The sequence below is a fragment of the Hyperoodon ampullatus genome (genome assembly GCF_949752795.1).
Source record: "Hyperoodon ampullatus genome assembly, chromosome: 16".
NCBI classification, from domain to species: domain Eukaryota; kingdom Metazoa; phylum Chordata; class Mammalia; order Artiodactyla; family Ziphiidae; genus Hyperoodon; species Hyperoodon ampullatus.
Window position 1 is genome coordinate 61,154,353 of NC_136929.1, and position 26,670 is coordinate 61,181,022.

Consider the following 26,670-nt stretch of genomic DNA (forward strand, 5'->3'; position numbering starts at 1 on the left):
CATTTAGGCTGCTTCTATGTCTTGACTATAGTAAATAGTGCTGCATTGAACACTGGGGTGCATGTATCTTTTCAAAGTGTGGTTTTTCTGGATATATGCCCAGGAGTAGGATTGCTGGATCATATGGTAGCTCTACTTTTAGTTTTATAAGGAGCCTCCATACAGTTTTCCATAGTGGCTGTACCAATTTACAGTCCCACCAACAATGTAGGAGGGTTCCCTTTTCTCCATACCCTCTCCAGCATTTATTGTTTGTAGACTTTTTGATGATGGCCATTCTGAGCAGTGTGAGGGGATACCTCACTGTAGTTTTGATTTGCATTTATCTAATAATTATCAATGTTAAGCATCTTTTCGTGTGTTTTTTTGGCCATCTGTATGCTTTCTTTGGAGAAATGTCTATTTAGACCTTGTGACCGTTTTTTGATTGGGTTGTTTGTTTTTTTGCTATTGACCTGCATGAGCTATTTGTATATTTTGCAGATTAACCCCTTGTTGGTCACTTTGTTTTTAAATATTTTCTCCCATTCTGTGGGTTGTCTTTTCATTTTGTTTATCGTTTCCTTTGCTGTGCAAAAGCTTTTAAGTTTAATTAGGTCCCATTTGTTTATTTTTGTTTTTATTTTCATTACTCTAGGAGGTGGATCCAAAAGATATTACTGCGATTTATGTCAAAGAGTGTTCTGCCTATGTTTTCCTCTAGGAGTTTTATAGTATCTGGTCTTACATTTAGGTCTTTTGTCAATTTTGAGATTATTTTTGTGTATGGTGTTAGAGAATGTTCTAATTTCATTCTTTTACATCTAGCTGTCCAGTTTTCCCAGCACCACTTACTGAAGCACCGCAGTCGTCTTTTCTCCATTGTATATTCATGCCTCCTTTGTCGTAGATTAATTGACCATAGGTGCATGGTTTTATTTCTGGGCTTTCTATACTGTTCCATTGATCTATAAGTCTGTCTTTGTGCCAGTACCATACTTTTTCGATTACCATAGCTTTATAGTACAGTAAAGGATAGTACAGTGAAGTCAGAGAGCCTGAGTCCGGGAGCCTGATTCCTCCAGCTCCATTTTTCTTTATCAAGATTGCTTTGGCTATTCAGGATCTTTTGTGTTTCTATACAAATTTTAAGATGTTTGTTCTAGATCTGCAAAAAATGCCATTGGTAATTTGATAGGGATTGCATTGAATCTGTAGATTACCTTGGGTAGTATAGTCATTTTGACAATATTGATTCTTCCAATCCAAGAACATGGTATATCTTTCCATCTGTGTCATCTTCAGTTTCTTTCATCAGCATCTTATAGTTTTCAGAGGACAGGTCTTGGAACAGTTCTGTCTTGATTGTAGTGCTGCTTACAGAAAACTCTACATGGAATCAAACTGCATAGAACTATTAACACACACACTAGTACATGTAAAAACTGATGAAAACTGAATAAGGTTTGTAATCCAGTTAGCACTATTGTACCAATGTCAGTTTCCTGGTTTTGCTATTGTACTATAGTCATATAAGATGTCATCATTAGGGAAAGCTGGTGAAGAGTTTATGAGACCCCATGCACGATTTTGCAACTTCCTATGAATCTATAATTATTTCAAAATAAAAGGTTAAAAATAAGTAGATGCCTAGATAACAAGTTACCTGGATAAATATAAAAGCACCTGAGTCTTTTATTTGGCAAACCCTATTCTTCACTAGTCATACTGCTTTGCTAAGGGCCACCTTCATTTTCCCAAGAACTCATTTTATTTGTAATGAACAGTTTTAAAACCTATAACTAAGAGACCTCTGAGAAATTATGATGTAATAATTAGTACTCAAAAAGCCCATTTAGGAACATGTTAGATATGTAATCATTGCTTAGAACTGGGTGTCATTCTGGAGTTTTTATGTTTATGGGTACCCATTGTTAATAGAAAAACCTCTCCACTCAAAGATCTTTTCAACCTGTTGATTTTAAACTACTGAAATGAGTAAAGGAAAGTGAGAGGGAACAGCTGGAAATCACATGTTTATTGATACAGGAATTACACACACACACACACACACACAGATACACATACACACACACACACACACTCCTATTGAATTGATTGGATTTGTTGTCAACTCTTTTTCATTATTTCCATACTAATTAGATCAACTACTGAGCAGGTTCAGTCATCAAAACACCTGGAAACAATGGACTGACTGTATCTTGCATCTAGAATAGATGGTGGTTTGCACTAGAGTTAGGCCCAAGTTGAGTAAGAATGTATGTTTATTGATGCTTTGGGTAAATTTGAATTAAATCGGCCCATGGACCCACTTAGGCTGCACCTAACTTTGTGAATGTTTGTGACTTGACTTTGCAATATTTCTCCCAGAAGAAGCAAGATCCGAGAACAGGAGCAGAACAACATTCAGTGCAACCTCATGGCAATAATTCCAGCCCCATTAACTTTAGGGCTCCTGATACTTGAAAAACAGCAAAGCTACTCACCTTTTTAATGAAAAATTCAAAAATTTAATTTAAAAAACAGGAAATATTCTTGAAGTGGCTACAAAAAAGCACAGAATTTCATAATACAGAATAATATAGGTATTGTATCAACCATTCAAATTTAATTAAGCAAAAGTGTGAGGGAAATTGCACCTACAAAGTTTATCTCATTCTTTTTTTGTCTTTCAATCAAAATTGTCATGAGAGAAAAATGGATAGAGGAGCTTTATTCACGTTCCCTCTAGGTATGACTGTTCATCCTATGTGTGTGTAAACAGTATTCCTACTATATTCACATTTAGTTAACTTTTGAGTTACACAGGAAATAGGTGTCTAACAAATTATCATGTAATCTGAGACTGTAAGAGAGGCAAGGGAATGTATGAAAAATTGGGAGAAAAGAACAAAAGACCAATATCTGTTAACTTTATTTATACATAAAAGAATGTTTAGATACAAAAAATAATGCAATTAATAGCCTTATGAATACCTTTGCCCTCAAATTCTATGCAGGATGGTCCAAGACTTGGAGAGGGTTGAGAGAAGATTGGGAAGATTGAGGCTGAGAGATGCGAGGGTATGGAGACAGACTTTGAGGACAATGAGGTGGTACATAAAATATCTGTCACATCAGCACTAAGCAAATTATCAAATGGCATGAAAAACTTCATGTGTGAGAAGCCCTATATTTTTTATTTGAGCAAATCAATAAACCAATCAAATTCATTTGATGACCTCCTCAACATGAGTCTGCAGATATCCCCAAGGACATTCATTTTCCACATTATCCCACTGCTTTCCTCATGTTTGGGATTATAACACCTGACTCAGGTGTACGTCCTCCCCTGCCCTCCTTTCCTCCAGCCCAGACACACACACACAGACACACACATGTGTTCCAAGCATGTGCTGTGCCCCTGTACGCCTCAGTTACATTTAGAGCTAGAGTTACACATGCAGGGAAGGGGAAGGGGCTTTATGGAACCTCCTCTCTTCTCTCTGTACCAGCTTAAGCCAACACTGGCTTTGGCGACTCATTTCTTGGATCACGGTGAATTTATTTTTCCACCAGATACCCTCTACGCTCCAGACATTTCATAATGCTTTTTTAAGGAAAAAGAAAGTGAAGCCATGATGATATCAAGTTCTTCATCAAGGCAAGACGAACAAATTAATGTTACTTCTGTGCTGGGAGAGATTTCTGTCAGCCTTAAAATTGTCTCCTGACTTATGACTGTAAGCATGGAGCAAATATGAGCTTGTCTACAAGAAGAGAAATTTATAAACCATGGCTCAGCTTTAAATATCACTTCTATTGAGCATAGCAGTAAAGAAGTCACATCAGGCAAAAGTAAGATCTCCAGTAATATATGCCAGGACCATAATAACCTAGACCTTTCTGATATAAGCTAAGTGAAACCAGGACTGTGGTAAGTTTTTGGCTGTAGAATGGAACACTGGGATCCTTGATGAGGATACCCAGATTATACAGAACACTTCTTATTCAAAGTTCTGCTGAATTAAATGTGTCTTGAGACTCATGGATCCACAGAATTTATACTCCTCTCAGATAGATCCATAAGTATCTGGCATCAGAGCATGAAGAAGAGTGGATAATGGGGCCAACTGTTGCAGGGAATTTTTAGACGTGAAAAATTTGATCCTGGTAGTCTTGTGTTCTGCATAGAACAAGTATCTGAATGGTTTCCTACCCTCCAAAGGCCTTAAGTTAAACCAAGGAAACTAATCCACTTTGGGGAGAAGCTGTAAGAAGAGTAAGAGCAGTTAAATGAGAGAACAGAACTGATTCTGATGAGACAAAAGAAAATGGAACACAGCCAAAGGAACCCGAAGATAGTTTCTCTATGAGAATAAGGCATGCAGTCAAAAGGATGTAAGATCAGGCCAACCTGGGACCTCACAGAGCTTCCAGAAAAGTAGAGACAAGAGTGAGGAGAGTATCTAAGGATAAGAGAAAGGGGTATAGGTATGATCTTGTCACTTGGCTGTCCAGCTCTACTTAGAAAGTCCTCGGTATGGCCCCTATTTTTATTCCATAAGCAAATGTGCTTCCAGAAATCTATTGTTAAGAGCATACAAACATAAGAGTCCAGGAGACTGTGAGGGTTAAATATCTAAGGAAATACAACAAAGAAATTATCAGATGACTCAAATTTTTCTCAGCATTATCAAGAGACACCCACAAACTGTCCTCACCCACCCAAGTGTCACGCTTGTTCAAGGTGCTATATGGTCTGAAATTAAAAAAACACAGCTTGGCTCCAAGATGATCAAATCCCCCCCAGACGTTGCTTGAGCCACAAAAATGTAGGAACTTCTATTATGGTTATTGAAGATGATGATGATGACATGGCTGTGGAAGGAAATAGCCCATGATAATAAAGTTTAAAAATCTGCTTTTAAAGGTACATTTATGTAGTCTTTGGGGTAAGGGAGAAGAGAAAAAGGACCCCACTCTTCAGAGTGGCCTAGGCTGGTCCAGTCCCTGTTACAGTGATGACCGATAATTATTAACCTTTTATTGAATGATAGCTACATGATTATTTTTAACCCAACACCTGACCAAAATGTGCTGATTCATTTAACCCTTAAAACTGTCCTTTTAGTTTTTTCTTTGAGTTTAGATATTTACCAGAAGATATATAAGACTTGCGAAACTTCTGGAGGAATCAAATCCCTCAGTAAAAAACAAACAAAAGAAAGAACAAACAAAACAGCTGAAATAACTAACCACATGACTTGTATGTCTTCATTCATCAGATATTTATTGGGCTGCTGCTCTGTGCCAGGCCTTGCTGCAGCACTGGGGATACAGCCATGCACGACGTCCCAGTGCTTACATTCCAGTGAGGAAAAGCAGGTGTATTCATTTCTTATGGCTGCCACAACAAGTTATCACAAACTCGGTGCCTTAAAACAACAAAAATTTATTCTCACAGTTCTGGAGACCAGGAGTCCAAAATCCAGGTGTCAACAAGGCAGCTCTCCCTCTGCAGGCTCGAGGGGAGAATCTGATCTTTGCCTCTTCCAGGTTCTGATAGCTCTCAGGATTCTTTAACTTGTGGACACATCACTCCAGCCTGTGTCTCTGTCATGCTGCCACCTCCTCTTTTGCCTATACTGTCTCCCTTTGCCTCTTTCTTTTAAGGACATGTGATGGCATTTAGGGTCCACCCGGATAATCCCAAATAATCTCATTTCAATAACCCTAATATAATCACATCTGTCACCATCCAAGTATATTCACTTTTTTGCCATATATGGTAATATTCACAAGTTCCATTGATTAGGACATGGACATAACCTTTGGGGGCCGCCAGCCAACCCAATTACAACAGTCAATAAACACATAAATTCAGGCCATTATAAGAGTTAAGAAGAAAACAAAGCAGGGAGAAGGGATAAGAGAGTGACAGGGGATAGTATTTTCAGTAAGGGGATTAGAGAGGCCTTTTTAATGAGGTGGCATTGGAGTCAATACCTACTTAAAGTAGATGAGAGAAAAGTCTTTCAAGCAGAGCAAAAAGCAAGTGCAAAGGCCCTGAGACCAGTTGTGTTTGAAGAGGTGAGAGTGGCAAAGAGATCAGTGTTGTTAGAACAGAAGTGCGACAAGAGATGGATTAGAGGCAGAATTTGGATTCTATTCTGTGTAAAACAGGCAGCCATTGGTGGGTTTAGAGCAGAGCAATAGTTGATCTGGTTTATATTACTCTGGTTGATGTGTGGAGAATAGATGATGAGAAGACACCAGTGAAGTAGTCTGACAATTGAGGAAGGTATTGCAGTAGTCCAGGCAGGAGATAATAGTGGCTACGGAAGTGGTCAGAAGTGATCTGATTGGAGATGTATTTTGAAGGTTTTGCTGATTGAGTGGCTAGATAGAGGTGAGAGTAATACAGGAGACAAGGATGGCTTCAGTGTTTTTCTTTTTTGCCTACGTGACTGCACGCATATGAGCCACTGCCACATGAGATTTAGAGGATGGGGAGAAGCAGGATTGGGAATCAAGAATTCCATTTTGGAATTTGAAACGCCTTGTAGACATTCAAGTAAAGACATCCTGTAGTCAGTTGCTACAGGAGTCTGGAGTTCAGGGCAAAAGACATATACCTGGGTGTCATTGGTGAATAGCTAGTAATTTAAAAATCACCATGGAGTAAGTGTAGATAGAGAAGAGGACCTAGACTGAACCCTGAAGCACTCCAAAATTAAGAAGTTAGGGAGATGTGGAGGAACCAGGAAACAGTTCTGTGAAGTGAGCTACAAAAAAGGTAAAACCATGAAAGTCTGCTGACCCGGAAATCAGAATAAGAAAGTGATTCACGTAGGGAGTAATCAATTGTGTCAAAAACTGTTGATAGGGACTTCCCTGGTGGCGCAGTGGTTGAGAGTCCGCCTGCCGATGCAGGGGACACGGGTTCGTGCCCCGGTCTGGGAAGATCCCACATGCCGTGGAGCGGCTGGGCCCGTGAGCCATGGCCGCTGAGCCTGCGCATCCGGAGCCTGTGCTCCGCAACGGGAGAGGCCACAACAGTGAGAGTCCCGCGTACCGCCAAAAAAAAAAAAAGAACTGTTGGTAGATGAAATAAGATGAGCACTGAGAATTTACCATTGAATTTATCAGTGGGGCAGTCATTAGGGACCTTAACAACAGCAATTTTCATGGAGTTGTGGGTACAAAATCCATTTGGTATGAGTTCAAAAGGGAATCAGAAAAAACAAATTGTAGACAACTAATTTAGACTCTTGCAATCAATTTTGCTCTTAAGGGAAGGGGAAAAATAGAGTCGTAGCTGGCGAAATTGTTGTTTAAAGATTGGAGGGTGGGAGGGAGGCTCAAGAGGGAGGGGATATGGGGATTTATGTATACATATAGCTGATTCACTTTGTTATACAGCAGAAACTAACACAACATTGTAAAGCAATTATACTCCAATAAAGATGTAAAAAAAATCAGTAATATAAAAAAAAATAAAATAAAATAAAGATTGGAGCTTCTATAACATAATATCATGCTGATGGAAATGCTCCCATTAAGAAGCAAAAACTGGTAATGCAGACAAAGGAATGAGTGCAAAAGGCAAGTCTTCAAGTAAGTGAGAGAGGACAGGGTCCAGGGCCTGAGTGGTTGATCAGCTTCAGGTAGGAGCAGGCCAAGTCCTCCTTATAACAAAAGGGAATCAGGGTGTCTGGTAGATGTGCTAGTGTGAAGATGAACATGCTCTTCAGGGGTCTTTTATTTTTTCAGTGCAATCGGAAGCAAGGTCGTCAGCTGAGAATGAGGAAAATGAAGAAGAATCAAGTTTGAGAAGGTATGGAACAAACCCCTCAGAGAGTAATTGTCAAGGACAGCCCTGAATTGCCCAGTGAATTTTCTAGGACAGCACTACCCTATAGAAATACAATGCAAGCCACAAATTAAATTTCAAATTTTCTAGTAGCCACCTTAAAGAGGTAAAACAAAACTGGTAAAATTAATTTTAAGAATGTATTTTATCTAACCAAATACATTCAAAATATTATCATTTCAGCATGTATCTGTATAAAAAAATTATTGAGATATTTTACATTCTTTGTTTTTTTTTTTTTTTTTTTTTTTTTTTTTTTTTTTTTTTTTTTTTTTTTTTTGCGGTACGCGGGCCTCTCACTGTTGTGGCCTCTCCCGTTGCGGAGCACAGGCTCCGGATGCGCAGGCTCAGCGGCCATGGCTCACGGGCCCAGCCGCTCCGCGGCATATGGGATCCTCCCAGACCGGGACACGAACCCGTATCCCCTGCATCGGCAGGCGGACTCTCAACCACTGCGCCACCAGGGAGGCCCACATTCTTTGTTTTTAATGATAAAAACAGTTTTAGTTTTAAAAACCAACGTGCATTTTACATTTTCAGCACATCTCAATTCAGACTAACCGTATTCAAGTGCTCAAAGTCACATGTGGCCAGTCGTTGCCATATTGGACAATGCACTCCTAGGAAATGAAGTAGCACTAATGGAGGACATGAGGGTCCCTTGAGATTGCAAGCCATGAATTGAAGTGAGTTGGCATAGCCATGTGTTGTTCTTAAGCCATATTCAGAACTCATGAGCAGACATGGGCGTAGGAGGACAGTTGGCCTTGACCAAGAATGGAGTTTTGCCAGCAGCACTCAACCAAAGGGAAGAAAAGAAGAGAGCATCATGTACAGCGAAATGATTATACAGACTGAGCAAAGAACATAGGCCACAGAAGTAAAAATGGGTGTGTTTGTGTGTGAAAAAGTGGTAGGGGCCATGGAAGTTCTAGTAGAGTCAAAGAACTTTTAGAATTATAGCTGCTATGCAATATACAAAGATGTCTAGAATAATCCTTGCCCTCAGGCAAGCTGATCTTGATGGCAAGTATAGCAATAGCCATGCTATAAAATGGTGTGTGATAAATGCCTGTGCAGTAGCACAAAGTGTGTTTTTATGTGAGTTCAGAGGAGGAAGAGCCCACGTCCTACTTAGGATGATCCAGGAGGGCTCTTGAAAGAAATGATGAATAAATCAGGCCTTGAAGGATGAATGGGGTTTCAACTGGTCTGTGGGAAGCACACTGCGAAGTGAGGAAAAAGCACAAGTACAGACAGAAAAGCAAAAATCTTCAATATTTCTTGGAATAGGAGTTATAAAAAACCCATAATATTAATATTTATTGACAGGGATATTGATTACAGTGGGAAGGCAGCCTATAGTAATGCTATGTCTTTAGAGAAGAGTCTTGGGATAATTTCCATGGGGAAAGACTGCACCATAAAGTACAGTGGTACCCCCCAGAATACAATGTTTCCTAGGTGTGTGAGAACAGTGTGCTAAAGGTTGTTCCCAAGAAATGAATGCCCTTCCCTTCTGGCCCATCCTTTCTCCTATACACACATGCACATGCATAAATACACACCTCTCATCTTTCACGTAAAATTCAGTCTCATAAATTTATTTCTCTTCTACGGAAATGGTCAGTTTCATCTAAAAAGAAGCAATATATTTATCTTAAGATTGTGGAAGAAAATATGTGAAACCAACTAGGATTAGAATATGTGAGATTAAAAAGGCTTTTATTCTTATCACTTAATTGTTTTAACAGTAGGTATACTCTTACCATACAGACCCAGTTTATAATTCCTTCAGAAAACAAGCTACATTATACTCTTTTTTTTCTAAATCTGATGCCGTTTCTATTAAAACTTTAAGGGAAAAGCAGCACTTCAATTTACTTTGGTTCTCAACGCGGTCACCATTAAACAACAGGAAATTTAGTTTTTCCTAAGCATGTGTAGATTTTTGTTGCAAGAAAAGTCACTCTCTTCCTAGCTCTAAATATTTAGGGAAATCTGCCAGTATATCCACTCTGTCCTTTTTTTTCCAAGAATTTCCTACTTCAGTGGGAATATTTAGAAAGAGCATGAAGAACTAGATGTTTTCACGTGAGACTTTAATAATACTTTGTAGTTGCATATCATATAGCCTTGGTACTTCAGAGTTCATTACCATTAATTTACAAATCAGTAGATGAAAGCACAAGGTTTAGAAGCAGCTCTTCGCTGCCCAACAGCAAGTTATTAATGCCAAGATTGGAACTCATAATTACTGACACATGTGGTGTGGTCCTACAACATCCAAAGATCATTCTCATAACATGAAATGAAGTGCTCAGTAAGTAGAACATATCAATTACCAAATATCCCATTTATTCAGAATAATTTTAAAAACCATGGAGCTCTAATCATCCAGTAGCCATATTAAACCTCATAGGCCTATATTAATATGAATGTAGATTAAGGTGTCATTCAATTAAAATTAATATTTAATATATATTCATAAATGTATATACATATATAATCCAGTCAGTTCCACAAAGTGGAATATATTTCAGTCAAAAAGTCAGCAAATATGTCAACACACTTAAAAATGTGGACTACTGCTTTAAAAATTTTTCACCAACATGCTATAATTCCTAAGGGTTACAGATGCCACTGGTCAGACTGCTATATATGCTACCAAGTCTCTCCTTCCTGGGAATAAAAACATCCATTGTCTGCTGATCCACTTAGGAATTTAAGGTAGCCAGTTCTCTTAGCAGTGCTCGCTGTGGTTTTAATTCCAGTGTCTTGAACACTCATATGTCTGGGAGATTCTGTAAGATCTGTCTCAAGGAAGCACAGGCTACCATGTGGGCATCCGAAGGAAGATTAGCAAGAGACTGAATCAGCTTCTTGACTATCATCTTCAAACACTGGTGAGCAGCATTCAAATCTCTGTCAAACTGCTGTCCTTCAATCTGTAGAGCCAAATGACTGCAGATGTTTCTAAACTCAACACTGTCCTGAAATGAAGACCAAACACAAACAAGCAGTTAGATAGGTTATGGAAGACAGTTGTTGTGTTTTGTGTACCCAGTTTCCAGTCCAATCTTCTGATGACAGAACCTCGATTTTTCTCTCAGAGAACTACTCTCCTCCATTCTCAGCCTATGTGGTTTGACCAAAGCTGACTCCACTCCACAACTCCAGGGACCAGGTCAATCAGACCACATCATCCCTCAGCCACTTGGACTGGCCAAGGATGGACAGATTACCTAAGGCAAGCCAATAAGCCACAGTCCCAGGATATCTGTTAGACTGGGAAAGAGAAGTTCTGTTTAACTGGAGCTGTTGGAAAACATCTTGCCACCATAAGGAGAGAATTCAAATGAAAGTGAGGCCAACACAGAAAAAGAAGTAGAAACAAGAGATTAAAGGAGACTGATTCCAATTACATTTTCTGAGCATGTCAATCTAGCTGTACTTGGACAATAAATCCCAGGATTTTTTAGCTATCTGAATCAATAAATATTTCTTTTTACTTAAGCCATTTGGAGTTGAGTTTCTCTTATTTGTTCCTAAAAGAGCTTTGACGAATATACAAATAGACTTCGTTCTTATTATTCCGTAATCACTGTCTTCAAGGTTCCAATACAGGATTTGGTATTTAATGAACATGGTCCCAAGAAATGTCCAGTGCAGATTTAGAAATAGTTCATTGGTAGTTTTAAAGAATGAGCTAATTAAATAGATTTTTTTAATCCTCAAATATTCACATTCTAAAATCCATTACATGTAAATGGTACTCTGAAATTATTCCACATCAGAGATAATGTTGACTATATGTTTTATTTTAAATACAGTTGATTCAGACAACACAAGTTTGAACTGCACAGGTCCACTTCTATGCAGATTTTTTCCAAAAATGTGGACAGTACTACACTATCCACATTTGGTTGAATGCGTGGATTTGGAAGCATGGAGATGGAGGGCCAACTGAAAAATTATATGCAGATTTTTGACTGCTTGGGGGGTTGGCACCCCTAACCCCCCATCCTTCAAGATTCAAATGTACATGAAAATGACTCCCCCCAGACTTCTGGTTCTGGCACATGGCACATGTAGTTTCCCCATAATGCCTTGCTACTATATTTTAAATAATACAGAACAACCATCCTTTCTGAGCTTGCAAGAAAGTAATGGAAATCCCCAAGGACCGGGTATAAAAGAAAAGTAGATTACTTTAGCTGCCTGCCAATACCTATCAAGAAAAGAAAGTTGGTCTCTCTTGAGCTGGGTTTGGTATGGAAGGTAAAGTTGACCCTATGAATTTGTAACTGTGGACCGATACTACACAGTAGTTCAAGTTTGTAGTTGTCCTCTATACCGTATACATGTTCTTGGAACACTCATGCCAAGAAATTCATTTAACAATTGGAACTGGTCTGAGATATCCATGGACACATGGCAAAAGCAAACAAAAGCCTATTCCACAGAAACATGTTCACAACCCATGCCCCTCAGTAGTAGTCCCATAAAGCTCTGTCGAAGACAAACTCAGAATATGAAATTTTAAGTACAATCCACCATGATGTAGTAGATGCAATGTAGGGCAGGATTAAACTCCAAGAATTTCATATATAAACTATAAAATATATTTATAATGATTAAAGATATAAAAGAAGAAATCAGAAAAAAAATGTCCTAAGAAAAAACAGGCTTGAAAAAGAACCCAGTACCACTTCTAGAAATGACAACTATCATGACACATTAAAAACTCAATGTAAACACCTGAATAAATACATATGAAGTGAAGATTAGTAAACTGGATGGTAAATTTGAGAAAATTACCCAGAATGCAAAATAAAGTCATGGGAAATATGAATGAGAAGTTAAGTGACATGGATTGACAGAATGACAAGGTACAACAGATACATTTCCAGGAGAGACAAGAAAAAGAATGGGGGAGAAGCAGTAGTCAAAGAGAATACTGGATAAAAATTATCCCAAATTGATTCAAATGATCCCAAATTGATCCTTAGATTCAGGAAACAAAACAAGCTTTGAGCAGAAAAAGTTAAATGAAATCCAAATCTAAACTCATTAAGTTAAAACTGCTCTTAAAAGCAACCAGAAAAGAAAAAGACAGAGTTCAGTCTGGATGACGAGACAGCCAACTTCTAAGCAATAACAATTGAAGATAGAATAGAATAGAATAATATCCTCAAATAACTGTCAACCAAGATTATTATTTTTTTAGTCCCACTAAACTACCATTTAAACATCAGGGCCAAGTAAATATACTTTTATTTAAAAGCACAAAAGGAATTACCACAAATAGACCCTATCAGATCTTCTTAAAGATATAATTCATAAAGCGGAGGTTCAACTCCAGAAAGAAAGGATGTAAGAAGCAACAGTGAACAAAGAAACTTAAAAACACAGTGTAAATCTGAAGATCTGATTAATCAAAACAAAAATTATAACAACTAACTTGGAGTTTAAAAAAGCAAGATGGTTCTAAAATGCCGAGTAACAGTAACATGTAGGATGCAATAGCATTCTAAGGCATTGTATTATTGAAGACAAAAGTGGCAAAACTGATACATTTCAAGCTTGTTAAGTATACATGTGAGAAATGTAAGGATCGTCGTTAAAGGTAGAGGAATAGGAGGCCCGGGAGGCGGCACCGAGCAGGACAGAGCACAAGTGCACGGCTGCACCTTCCCGGACCTAGCAAAGCTCTGCAGGCTTCGATGCCCCTTTCCTGTGACCCTCGGGAGACCGAGCTCGCTGCAGCGGACCACGAGAATATCCGAAGGTGACAGCGTGAGAGATTCTATCCATGGGAAACCCTCCTTGGTGTACAGATTTGAAAAAAAAAAAAAAAAAAGGTATAGAAATAATAAAATTTCAAAATCAGCAGAGGGAAAAGGTATATCAAAACCTTTTTGATTCTACTGATAGAAGGTAAAAATGGAGAAATAAAGATACAAACATAAAGCAGGTGAATAGAAAGCACCAAATAAATCACCTTTTGAAATGCAGCGGCTGCCAGGTTGGATTTTCAAAATCTATCTATATGCTACTTACGAGCAACACGTTTAAAACTAAAAACACCTAAAGATTGAAAGTAAGTGTAAACATACTAAATATACATCAAGCAAAGAGAAGTCAAAATAAATCCAGAAAAATCATTATTAGGGATAAAATAGACTGCAATTAATAACAGGAACTATTATTCCCCAAGAAGATATGACAGTTTTGTACTTGTGTGTGTCTAATATGATAATCTCAATTTACATTCAATCCCCAGACATAAAGACTGATTTTAACTCATCTTTCTCAGAAACTGATCAAACAACAGGACATTCAGCCTAGAGAGAAAGGACTGAAAATCTTTTCTAATCATAAGCTTGGTCTAATGGAGATAAGCAAATATACATTATTCTCAAACATCTATGTATTACTTATGAAAGATGACTTTATGATAATGCCACAAATCTCAACTAATATCAAAGTCTATATCACTCAAATCACAAAGCAAATAAATGAGAAATCAGTAATGTATATAACCTTCCCAAAACATGTATGACTTAATCCACTTCTAAATAATTCATAGGTCAGTGGCAAAAATAATTTAAATTTTAAAATGCTCTATACTGAACAATTACGGAACTACTGTATCACAATTTGTGGGATGTAGCTCCAGTGAGAAAAGCATAGACTTAAATTCTTATATAAGTAAGGAAAAACCACTTAAACACTGAAAATCCCTGAGCTAAGAATTCAACTCAAAAACTTAAGAAAAATAGATAATCCAAAAAAAAAAGAATAACTAAAAGTTGAACCAAAGTTTGATGAGGAACTAGTTTTCTTCCTACTTCTGTGTAGAAAGAGAAGCTATTCTTTTCCCTAATAAAAACTCTCTCACTTGGGTAAGAAGGACCTGGGTTTCTGGCAAAATGTTTATTAGAAAACATCCTCCAAGAAACAAAACAGACATCCATTCATTCAGCTCAGCAAACAACAGCAGCAGGACTCCGTGTGGGCTAACACAGCACAGTCCCCTTATTCGAGTATTCACAGGCTACCACCCTTCCTGTTTTTTTTCTCTTTAAAGCATTCTTGCTTCCCTGCCTTTGAGTATTGCTCATGTCTGTTCAGAAGGTATGAAGGGGCTACTTAGATAATCTGTCCCACAGTTTATGGGGTCACCTATATTGCTGCAGCACATTGCTTGGGAATGAGAAAGTAGGGGGAAAAAATGACTCTGGACTACTTTCCCAAGATCCACATCAAGGGAAATTGTCCACTTGCTTTATAGAAGTAATCCAACTCTAAGTACAAAGTGGAAGGATCAAAGACAACATGCAAAAGGAAATTTAAAATAGAAGGAACCACTGAAATGTGTGCTGACGTGTGCCTATTAGCCAGTCTGCAAAGGCATTCATCACCCAAAGAAGATTAAAATACCTTTAAAAATATATTTGTGGGCCTAAAATCTGAAGTCAATTTCACATTTACTGTAAAGAAGCAAAGAAGGCACCTTTGGGGGAAATTATACATACAATAAAATTCCACTGCTGGGCTGTACTGGTCCCTGAGGCCCTGGGTAAACTTCAGATCTCTGGCGAGCTTTGCAAAGTCTCTTTATTTTACTATTTTAGTACAGTATTTCCATTTAATCCTTTCTCAAATATATTAACAGTGAAAGAAAACAAATTAATAGGAATAGGCTTTCCATGGGACTCTTAAGCCAAGGAAGGGAAAAATAAAACAGGTGGTCACTTCTCTTCCTTTCTGGAAGGTCTGAAAGCCAACTATGGATCCAGTAATCATGGCTTCCAACCCAGCTTCTACTGCACAAGGTAGGAGCCACCAGTGACAGCCTTAAGGCAACAGCATATTAAATGGCTCATGGACTTTTGGTGGAAACTCACATGATCAATATTGGTGATGATTTCACTTATGGTGCTTTCCACTCAATGACAGAGTATATCCTCCCAGCAGCTTTTATTTAGCAAGTCCCAGATGCTTCCAAAAATGATGTAATATCTTACACTGTGCTTTGAGCGCTTTGCCAGAATTAGAACATGATGGTGGCTGAGCAATCTAAAAGCAGGTTTTGGAACTTCTAAAGCCTTGTGTAATCTCAGATTTTTGGACATGAAATGTATTGATTGCTACAGGGGTCCAAATCGATGGCCAGTATTTACATTTTAAAGTGAGTTGAGGGACTTCCCTGGCGCTCCAGTGGTTAAGACTTTGCCTTCCAATGCAGGGGGTACTGGTTCCATCCCTGGTCGGGGAGCTAAGATCTCACGTGCCTCATGGCCAAAAAACCAAAACATAAAAAAAAAGAAGCAATATTGTAACAAATTCAATACAGACTTAAATAAATAAATAAATAAATAAAGTGTGTTGAGATAATGTCTCAACTAATCTACTGGGGTCATGGCCTCGGCCTATTTGCCTCAGTTAATAAATCAGTTAAATTTATTTCAAACATGTTATCTAATCTCCACTACATGACTTATTAGTACACTAGATAAAAGACAATAAGACATGGTACCTGATCTCTAAAGAGCTTATAACTTAGTAGGAGAAATGAGACACATACAGCATATCTCCAAATGTCCAGTGAAATGTGATGAGGGCTATGGAAAAAACACAAAAGCCCAATCCTGTAGAAGAACAGACATTTATAGACTCACAATCTAAGCATTGCACAGAGTTCATACAGAGCTCGTTCTGTGGGTGAATCCTTTCAATAGCATACCTGATGTGCACTTGTCCAGAATTTGCTCAGCTACACTGTAGAAACTCATGTGCTTAGGAGGCAATCCATTAGAAGAGATGGCTCTAGCTTTTAGAACATTTCTTCCTGATTTTTAGCTGAAATCTGCCCTGTGGTAGGCAGTATTGTGGCCTCTTCCCAGACCTGTATGTTACAGTACATGGCAAAAGGGACTTTATAGATGTCAGTTAGGAAGTGCAGCACTCCAGGCAGCTTCAAAGTCCCCTGGGAATGCAAGCTCAATCCTTCACAAGCACCGGAATAGCTCTTAGAGCCCTGGTTCTATCCTTTAGGTAAGCCATCCTTGGACAAGTCATTTTATCTATGGAATATTCAGTTTTCTCATCTGTAAAATGGGAACAATAATAGCTACCATGAAAAGTCAAATTAGCTCATGAATATGAAAGCTCTTTGTATTTATAAAGCATGCCATCAATCTAAAGTTATGAATACAGTACTCCACTAAATGGGAGGTCAGTAAGAAGAGGAGAGGAAGGAAGTGTAGAAGAGAAAAGAAAAATATTCTCTACAGAAACTTGGAATCTAATTGGTGAGATAAAACCTATTAAAACCCTTCAGTGGAGATGTGACACAGAATAAGATTAAGGCTCAGAAAGAGTAGCCAAGTTCACCTCAGATCCAACAGAATGTCTACCATCAAAAAAACTGAAAATAACAAGTGTGGGTGAGGATGTGGAGAAATTGGAACCCTTGTGACTGCTGCTGGCAACGTAAAAATGCTGCAGACACTTTGGGAAACAGTATGGAGTTTCCTCAAAAAAATTAAAACTAGAATTGCCGTAGGATCCAACAATTCCACTTCTGGGTACATATCCAAAAAAATTGAAAGCAGGATCTCAAAATGATATTTGCACACCCATGTTCATAGCAGCATTATTCACAACAGCCAAGAGGTGGAAGCAGCTCAAGTATCCATGGACACATGAATAGATAAACAAAATGTGGTCTATATATGCAATGGAATACTACTGAGCCTTAAAAAGAAAGAAAATTCTAACACAGGCTACAACATGGATGGACCTTGAGGACATCATGCTAAATGAAATAGGCCTGTCACAAAAGGACAAGTACTGTATGATTCCTCTTATATGTGGTAACTAGAGTAGTCAAACTCATAGAAATAAAAAGTAGAATGGTGGTTTCCAGGGGCTGCAGGGAGGGGGGACATGGGGACTTTTTGTTTAATGGGTATAGGGTTTCCAGATTTGCAAGATGAAAAAGTTATGGAGACTGTTTGCACAGAAATGTGAAGTACTTAACACTACCCTTAAAATGGTAAATTTTGTTTTGTATTTTTTTAATACAGTTTAAAAAAAAAAAAGTGGTTGAGACCATAAGATTATTGCCAGCCTTTGTAGAAGGGAATGGAAATTTGGATGAGGCATCAGCAAAGTGGTAGGTGAGAAAGACTGTATAGACACTATAGGAGAGGTGGCGTTGGAGAAAGCACTTTTAACTCATAGGGAAAAGAGATGGCCCCACAATGAGAATGAATGATACCAGCAAAGGCTTGGAGCCAAGCAGGGGCTAGGACTGGCAGGAGTCCAGTCTGAGAAAAACAGAGCTTTGTGTTGCCTATCAGGATAAGCTAGCGCAGACAGCCTTGAATGTCACAGTCAAGTCCCTGGAACTTCTGAGCATGGGAGGAACATGGAAAACCAGTGTTTGAAGAACACTGGTCAGGCCTATGAGCCTGAGCACCTACTAGGCGCCAGGCTCCAAGCAAGGCTCCTAATATACCTTATTTCACTCAGTCCTCACAACCGTCCATGAACGAGAGATGAAAAGAAATGCTGCTTGGAGAGATTAAATGACATCCCTAAATCACACAACAAGTAAGTGGCAAAGCTGGAATTAACCTCTCTCTCAAAACTGAAGTATTCATCAAAGACACCCCAAATCAGAAACTGGGCCAGATGCCAGGATGACAGAGCAGAGCTCGCCGTCCAGTGCTGAGGACAGACTAGTGAATGGGAAGTACAGAGCTGCAGATGCCACCGTGGGGTGAACAGGGACACCATGGAAGCAAGCTGGGAGGCACCCAACTAGCTTTGAGGGAGAAACAAAAATGTCTGTATGTGAATTGTTTCATGTTTGTTTTCTGGCCATATTCATGCTATTTTTCTTAAGGTTAACTGAGTGTTACAAAGCTCAAATTGGCAATGGTCATATCCAAATTGAAGACTGTCCCATTGGTCCAGCCCTCTTCCCTGCAACATAGTTGAGAGGGTGTGGTTATCTGGAAGGGATTCAAGGCGTGGAACCTTCCACGCCCCATGTAAAGCCAACTCCTAGCTAATTAGAGACCTCCTAGTTGGAGCTCTCCCTTCCTCCGGTCTGTTCTCTCCTACCCAGTGTAAGGGAGGTCTCTTAGAAAATCCACCCCACTTGTACTTTTCTGCATGACGCATTGTGTTTATTAGGAATGTGCACTTCTGGAATCTTTGAACAACTGAAAATGCACCTGCAAAGTCCAAAAAGGGAAGAAAAGTTAAGGCCATTTTTAGCTTCTTATTGAAAATAAACACTCCCATCAAAACCAAAGGCTTAAAAGCAAAAACAATCTAGCATTAGGAGTCAGTTTCAAAGCTTGTTTTCTGAAACCAACACCAATAGATAATGAAGTCAAAAATATAATATGACTTTATAGGCTCTATAATGTAGGTAATTTTAAACAATACACAAAGAAGGTTTTGGGGGTTTTTTCTATCACATCTTCAAAATCACTTCTAGATCTACATGAACTATAAATCAATTCATATTCCCTTCACCCCTGGCTTTAAAATAAGTTGGTTCTTTACAAAACAGTCATTTCTTGAGCTATATTCTCTTATAATGGCCTCCACAAACTTGTTTCTTCTCACATGTTTCCCTCTCACTCCCCCTGAATGCCTAATGTACTCTACAGAGAGTATTAATGGAAGAAAGAGCTTTCCTTCAGCTTTCTGTGATGAGGTCTGACCTTAATGAACTTCGGCCTGGACAGCAGACCACTCTCCACTAAAGTTTCCCAGGGCTGGGACCTACGAGGGAGCACAAATCTCTTCCCTACACCCAACACAACCCTCCATGCTAGATGTGCACATAAAATGGGAGTGTCGTTTCTCTATTTTAGAGTGGCGTTATGAAAACCATACTATCAGAAACAGTATACTACAAATTGCCCCAACTGCATTTTGTTCATTGACATCTGGCTTTGAACAACAAATTCACAGGGCCCAGATCAATCACCAATTGCCTAAACTGTAGGTCAATCTCAAATAGATATGCAACTTCGTATTAATAAAACACCCAGTGAAGAACCGCAGTATCTGCCAGTCACCATAAAAAGTCTATCGCCCACAGGAAATTAAACATTTTTACTTGTGGTGTACCCTGTGTAAACGCTCACAAGTAACTAAGGTTCCTTATGCATTTGCTTTGGGTACAGTACCATTTTCATCAGAAAAGTCTAATGAAAAGCACTTTGTGATGGATACAAGCACTTGATTCAGGTATGCTCACAAGGCAAACCCCAAAATTGTAAAATAAAGCAAGGCAGCATTTCCACAAGACATTAAACATAAGTAGGTTTGTTTTAGGGCCTTCCTGCAATATAGTTCCCTAAATGTTCATTTCAGAAAGCTTTTATGTCCTGATTTTCATATCATTCACTTTATAAGGAATAACAAAGCTGTAACTAAGCTACTTCTAGAGCTGTCACTTGTCCTTTTCCTGACATAAAAGCACAATTTTGTCCCAGACAAAGAGCAATCCCCTGGCTAAGGCTACTAATAATATAACCATGAGAATTTATTTCTTCAATAGAATATTAGCAATTTTTTAAAGACACAATTCCCAAATTTGCAGAAACTGGCTTCACTAACCAATGTTAATGGGGAAAAAAAGCACTCATCATCAATGTCTGCCTCTGAGTAACTCAATATCCACACTTGCAATTTGCAAAAAGCCTTAGCAATGACTGTGAAGCCAAAGCCAACAGTTTTACAACCATTGCTCTTGCTCTGTGGAATGAGAAAACCAGCATGGACCACTGAGCGTGAGAGAATTATTGGTACCAGAATTAGTTAATTGCAATGGGTGAGCTCACAGGCAAGTTTTATCTGCAATGGCAGGAAAGTTCTTCTGCCTCTAAAAGCTGGCATCAGCCATTGTTTCCATGAAACTTGCTTCAGAACAGAACTCTTGGAAACCGTAAATGTTTTTAACTATCAAAGGAAGACAGAAAAAACTCAACCAGAGTGACTTCATGATTGACTTAGTTAATGATCTCTTTGGGTTGGTCATTTTTAGAAGTTTTTAAAATCCTAGACTCTCTTCCTTCTGGTGCTCCACACATTTCTGTGCTCCCTTTGGGTGGCAAGTATTATAGCATCTTTGCTAGTATTACTAGTTTGATAAAGATTTCCTACATTTACCTGGGGCTTTTTGTCACTATGTAAGGTGACCATCATTAGAGAGACACAAATCACCCAGTGTTAGGGACTGAATTGTGTTCCACCAAAATTCATGTGTTGAAAACCTGACTTGCAGTGTGACTGTATTTGGAGATAGGATCTTCAGGGAGGTAATTAAAGTTAAGTTACATCATAAGGGTGGGGCCCAAATCCAATAGGATTGGTGTCCTACAAGAAGAGGAAGAGACATCCAAGATCTCTCTTTCTCTCTGGCACAGAGGAAAGGCCACGTGAGGACACAGTGAGAAGGTGACAGTCCACAAGCCAGGAAGAGAGCCCTTCCCAGAAACCAAATTTGCTCTTGAACTTCCCAGCCTCCACAACAGTGAGAAAATAAATATCTATGGTTTAAGCCATCCAAGTCTGTGGCATTTTGTTATGGCAGCCCAAGCTGACTATGATTCTCAGTGTGCAGAATGACTGTTGCAGCCGAAGTGGTGTGCAGTGCATGGCATGTATGACCATGCCCTGACAACTGTGCACTCTCATGTACTTTATTTCAGTGTAATGTTCATAACACCCCTATGAGCTAGCACTGTGATTGGTAGAAAGAGTCAGACAAAACCATGTTTGAATCATGGGCCACTACTTCTCAGCTGCAGGCTCTTCAGCAGTTCTAAATTCCTCTGAGCCTCAGTTTCCTCCCATAATAAATTTTTATCAAGCTGGTTAACTCCATCCTTTCCACCAAATTTAACAAGACTCAGTTTTGTTAAGCATTTTTAACTACCATGAAAAGACTCATTTCATGTTTGTTTGTTTTTTTTGCATGAGTTTGATAATCTCTAAATGCTCAAAAGGAATATCAAGCGTTGGCTTCTTTAAGAAAATAGTAAACTACTGTAAAGATAGGCATTATTATTGTGGTGAGGGTTTCTCTGCCTTCAGGCCTGAAAATTTCACTCCCTTAATTCTGGTGGTTTGATCAGCGAGTCACTCAGTGGTCACACCTCTAAGTCAGTCATCAGCCATGGGCTAAAGCTGACCTCTGGAAAGTGGAGGCTTCCTGGAAATCTCTTTGGGTCATCCTAACTCTGTTTTTGTCAACAGTCTCAAAAGTAAATATGGAGTTCAGGAGTCAGATCCCTCAGTATCAAGAATGAAATATAATAATAGTCAATAAGACTACTGAAGAAGATTGAGGCATCAATAATAATAATAATAATAATAATAATAATAATAATAATAAAGTTCAAAGGTATTGCAATTTACCATGAGCAGCCAGTAGCTAAGACTTTATATGCATTATCTCAATAACGTTAAATACCACTGTTCCCACTTTACAGGTGAGCAGACTGAAGCACAGGAAGGCTAAATAACTTGCCCAAGAGTCTGCAGCAGGAAGTGGCAGAGTAGGTCTGAAATGCTTCATGGGACCTGATCGCTGTCCTGTGCTGTGCTGTTCAAGTGAGTCTTCCTCCTCTCTGTGGCAAGGAATGCCATGGAAGGCATTCCTGATGTTAGGGAAATTTCCACACACTTCCAAGTGACATGCAAGCATTATTTCCTTTAGCACAAATCCTCCTGAAACCATTCTCATGTATAAAATCAATCTGCATGTTCTTAATTTAAAAATATAGAGAAAACTCATCCAAATCATTTGAATTAACACCAGTAATGATGATGCCAAGTCTGTATAACCAGCCCCCCTGGAGAGACAGACTGCTGTGTCCTTGAGTCTAAATGCTTTGTAAGCATTAAGCATTACCTTACAAACCCAATGGAGATACTGCCTTTTCTCCAAACAGCAAACCAAGCAAAATTTCAAGATGCTGGCAAGGAGGCAAATCATCCAGAGAAACCTCTCCCTGCTTCTCTCCCTTCTGAAAGCACTGGCTGTTCTCAGGAGCCCTGAAACTCATTACTCCCCTGTAGGTGAATAGCAGACTCCAGTAGCAAGAATGTTGAGATCCCTGTTCTTTTCTTGTTGTTGTTGTTGTTGTCTATATTCTTCTTTTTTGGTGGGGGGGAGTATAATTGCTTTACAATGTTGTGTTAGTTTCTGCTGTACAATGAAGTGAATCAGCTATATGTATACATATATCCCCTCCCTCTTGGACCTCCCTCCCCCGCCCATCCCACCCACCAAGGTCATCACAGAGCACCGAGCTGAGCTCCCTGTGGAGATCCCTGTTCTTAATGGGGACTCTGGGTGCCTCTAGAAACACTGGCAACAATACATCCAGACATCTGCACGTTTGCTCGTGATGGAGAAGAAGGGGACCAAGACTCAAGGGGCTGGGTAGGTGAAGGAAGGTTTGAGCATATCTATGGATTAAGAGGAATTGGCAGCGTGGAAGCACTAGAAAATACAAAGAGAGAGGAAGGAACTGAGAGAAAAAGTCCAGGGGCAGATGAAAGATTTGCTCCAGCACTTAAGAGAAAGAATTTATCTGGGAGGCGGAGCGGGTGGGAACCAAACAGTATTTCTTTATTAGAGACAAGAAAGAAGATGATTGGAAACGAGATTTTTTTAGGTAGGATGGAGGATATTTGTGTCAGATGGCCTCAATTTTCTCAGTAAAGGAGTGTGAGGTTTGGATGAAGAAAGTTTGAGGAGAGTAGAAAATGTTTAGGACAAAAAGTCAAGTAGAGAGAGTTCAAAGGATTACCAAGTAGAAGTGGCAGCTGCATTAACCTCAAGTGGCATGATTTATAGTCCAGAGCAGAGGGCACCATGGCTCCTAAACTGGGTCAGGCCCTCTGACAATGGTCTTCTGACCTGACCTTGCCTCTGTGATTTATCAGGGTCCTTCCTTCAGTCATATCAATGGCTGCCTTTTGCCTGCAAGACAGTCCAGGTCCTCAGCATGACCCACAGGCCTTTTCCCACCTGACCCCACCTAACTCTCCAGCATCCTTTTTTGCCTTCTGCCACACTGAACTAATTTTAGTTCCCCCAAAACCCTAGGCCCTTTCATTGCTTCTTGGCCTTGGATCCCACAGCTCCTCTGAAATGCTTTTTCCCTTTAATGCCTGGAGAGTAAACATTCTTTTTTTTTTTTTTTTAAAGGTTACCTCCTCCAAGATGCCTTCCAGGATCACCCAAGGTAAAACTGATCACTCAGTCTCTCCTTTTGCCAACCTACCTGTGCTGTGTATACGTTCCTAGTATCACAGCTCACTTCATGTGTATCACAGTTTAATTGGCAGGATTTTTTAAAATTTCTTGGCGATACAAAAAAAGGTACCTCTTACAGTCAGGAGCACTGGTGAAATGCAGCTTCATTTTTTAAACTTTTCAGAATGAAGCAGTGCTTCACATCTGGAGGCGATCTTATTTCCCCTCCCACCACACACATTTAGTAGTATTTGGTTCCGTCAATTGGTGGGGAGGGTATGCTGCTGGCATCTATTGGGTAGAGGCCAGGGATGCTGCTAAACATCCTACAGTACATAGGACAATCCCACAGCAATCATGCAGACAAAAATGTTAATAGTGTGGAGGTTGAGAAACCCTAGTTTAGAGTAACAATATTTATTCAGGTGTATGCTATGCTTTATTTTTTTTTATTTTAAATCAATCTTTTACAGTATATAATGCGACCTAATATATATCAATGTTTTCCAAACTTTGGCTTGTAGAGCAAGAATAGCAAGTCTTGAGAAATGCTCTTTTTTCATTACCCCACCCCCATTTCCTTCCACTAGACTCCCCAGGGAATGAATGAAGCAATGTTCTAGATCAAAATTGGAAGGCCAGAAGGTCTCAGAGAGATTTGTGACCTTAAGCCAATTAGGTTAATGGCAAGGCCAAGACTGGATTCCAGAACCCCAGATTTCCACAAACCCACTCAGCCTGGGAGACAGCTGCTCTGTTCCCTGGCTAAATCGGCGAACACAGTTTGGTACCTTTAGAGGAAACTGTGCCCTACAAATATGAGCTGCGTGACTTAGCAGGAGTTTAGCATGAGTATTCCTGCTTCAACACCCGGGAGCCAGCCCGCTCTCACGCTAGTTTATGAGAATTTAGGTTGACTCTGTGAGGCCCCCGAGCTCTGTGCGGAATTGGATTTATGCAAAAACAACTGCGATTCATAAGTGTGAAGGAACTTCAAATAAATGTAGGTGATTTCATCATACAAAAGGCAGAGGGAACTTAATACGTATATTTAAGGCTCTGGAGAAACGGCTTTTAATTTGAAAGGGGGGTGGGAGGAGCTGTCCTCCGTCCCTAGAAGCTGCACATGTGGAAAGGGCCAGAGGAAGGTTTTGGCAAAGCCTTTCTGCATCTCCGTTCTGCAGTCAGGTGTGCCCCAGGTGGGCCCTGAGTTCCCTGTCCCAAGTACCTAATCCCCGGAATGTCACCTCCCTCATTCCCACTCCGAGGTGCTGAATCTCTGGGGGAAGCTCGACTTTGGATTCTGCGACTCAGCCTCGTCTCCATCCCGGCCCGCTGCCCTGCCCCAGGGGGAACCTGCGCAGGGGGATGGATGCTGGAGGCCAGACTCACCTTCAGGTGGATGGCGATGGACCGCTCCTGCTGGAGGGGGCCCAGCAGCGTCTGCTCCACGCTGACCAGCTCCGAGGTCGAGTCCACCACGCGGGCCAGCGCGCTGCGCATCGCCATCTGGGCCAGGGTGCAGGGCCCGCGACCCCGGGGTAAGGGCAGCAGTTCCGCGCCCCCCTCGGCGCCTCGCACCACTTCCACCTCGGGGGAGCTCGCCCTCGCCCCGGACCCCACATTCCTGGCCCCCTTGTCCCCGCCTTCCTCCCCACGCCCCTGCCCGGCACGGGCCAGCCGTGGGTCTGAGCGGCGCTCTGGGGCGGCGGACACGTGGTCCAGGTCGTGTGGGCTCCCGGGGGCGCCCGGACCATCCCCCCAGCCCCACTCCTGCTGCAGAAGCTGCAGGGTGTGCAGAGCCACCATTTGGTGGCTGATGGAGGCCACTAAGGGCGCGGGGCTAGCCATCGCCTCCGCCCGCGGCTCGGCGCGCTCGGCCGGCAGGTGAAGCAGCGAGCGAAGGAGGCGGGGCGTTTGGGGTCGCCAGGGTCACTCTTCCTAAGCCGCCGCTCCTCCGCCTCCTTGCCTCTCTGCGCGTGGGGCCGGTCCCGCCCCCCGCCAGCTGTCAGTGACCTACGCTGGCCACTGCGCTCGCTTCAAGTCCGAACAGGCTTGTTCGGAATCAAGGGTGCCTGAAGTGCTGCTTCCCGTACACCTGAAAATCAGCCAAGTGCTGAGCGCTGGTTCCTCCTCCTCTCCAGGGCTTACGCTGGCATGGCCGCTCGGTGTGGATGCATCTATCCGCAGGGATACCCCGCCCCCACCTCCTCTGAAGGATGTCTACCGGTGACCGTTCACGCCTTGGGGACTGGGGATGGGAGTGCCCGGGTCAAAGACCCACCAGGAATCGGTAAGTGTCAAGTGCCAGAGAAAAGCTCACAAAACGAAGACTGTGCTTGATCCTCCTCCCTCCCTTTCCCAACCGTAGGGGAATTTTCAGGAACATCGTGGAGTAGCCTTCAAGGCTCCTGTCCCCCATACAAAAGAAGGGGACTTGGGTATCTCCTCTGCTTTGCTCCAAGCCACATGTGCCAAGAAGGCCTGACTGCCGAAGCTGAAGTTG

At 40.7% G+C, this 26,670-nt stretch overlaps 1 protein-coding gene across 1 annotated transcript; it reads right to left on the reverse strand.

Moving 5' to 3' along the window:
* Positions 1–10,641: 10,641 nt before the first annotated feature.
* DLEU7 (deleted in lymphocytic leukemia 7) lies at positions 10,642–26,015 on the reverse strand (the record flags this gene model as incomplete). Its single annotated transcript, XM_079721584.1, has 2 exons — positions 10,642–10,848; positions 25,557–26,015. 2 exons carry the CDS (start codon positions 26,013–26,015, stop codon positions 10,642–10,644), a joined length of 666 nt encoding a protein of 221 aa, XP_079577710.1.
* Between the last annotated feature and the right edge of the window lie 655 nt (positions 26,016–26,670).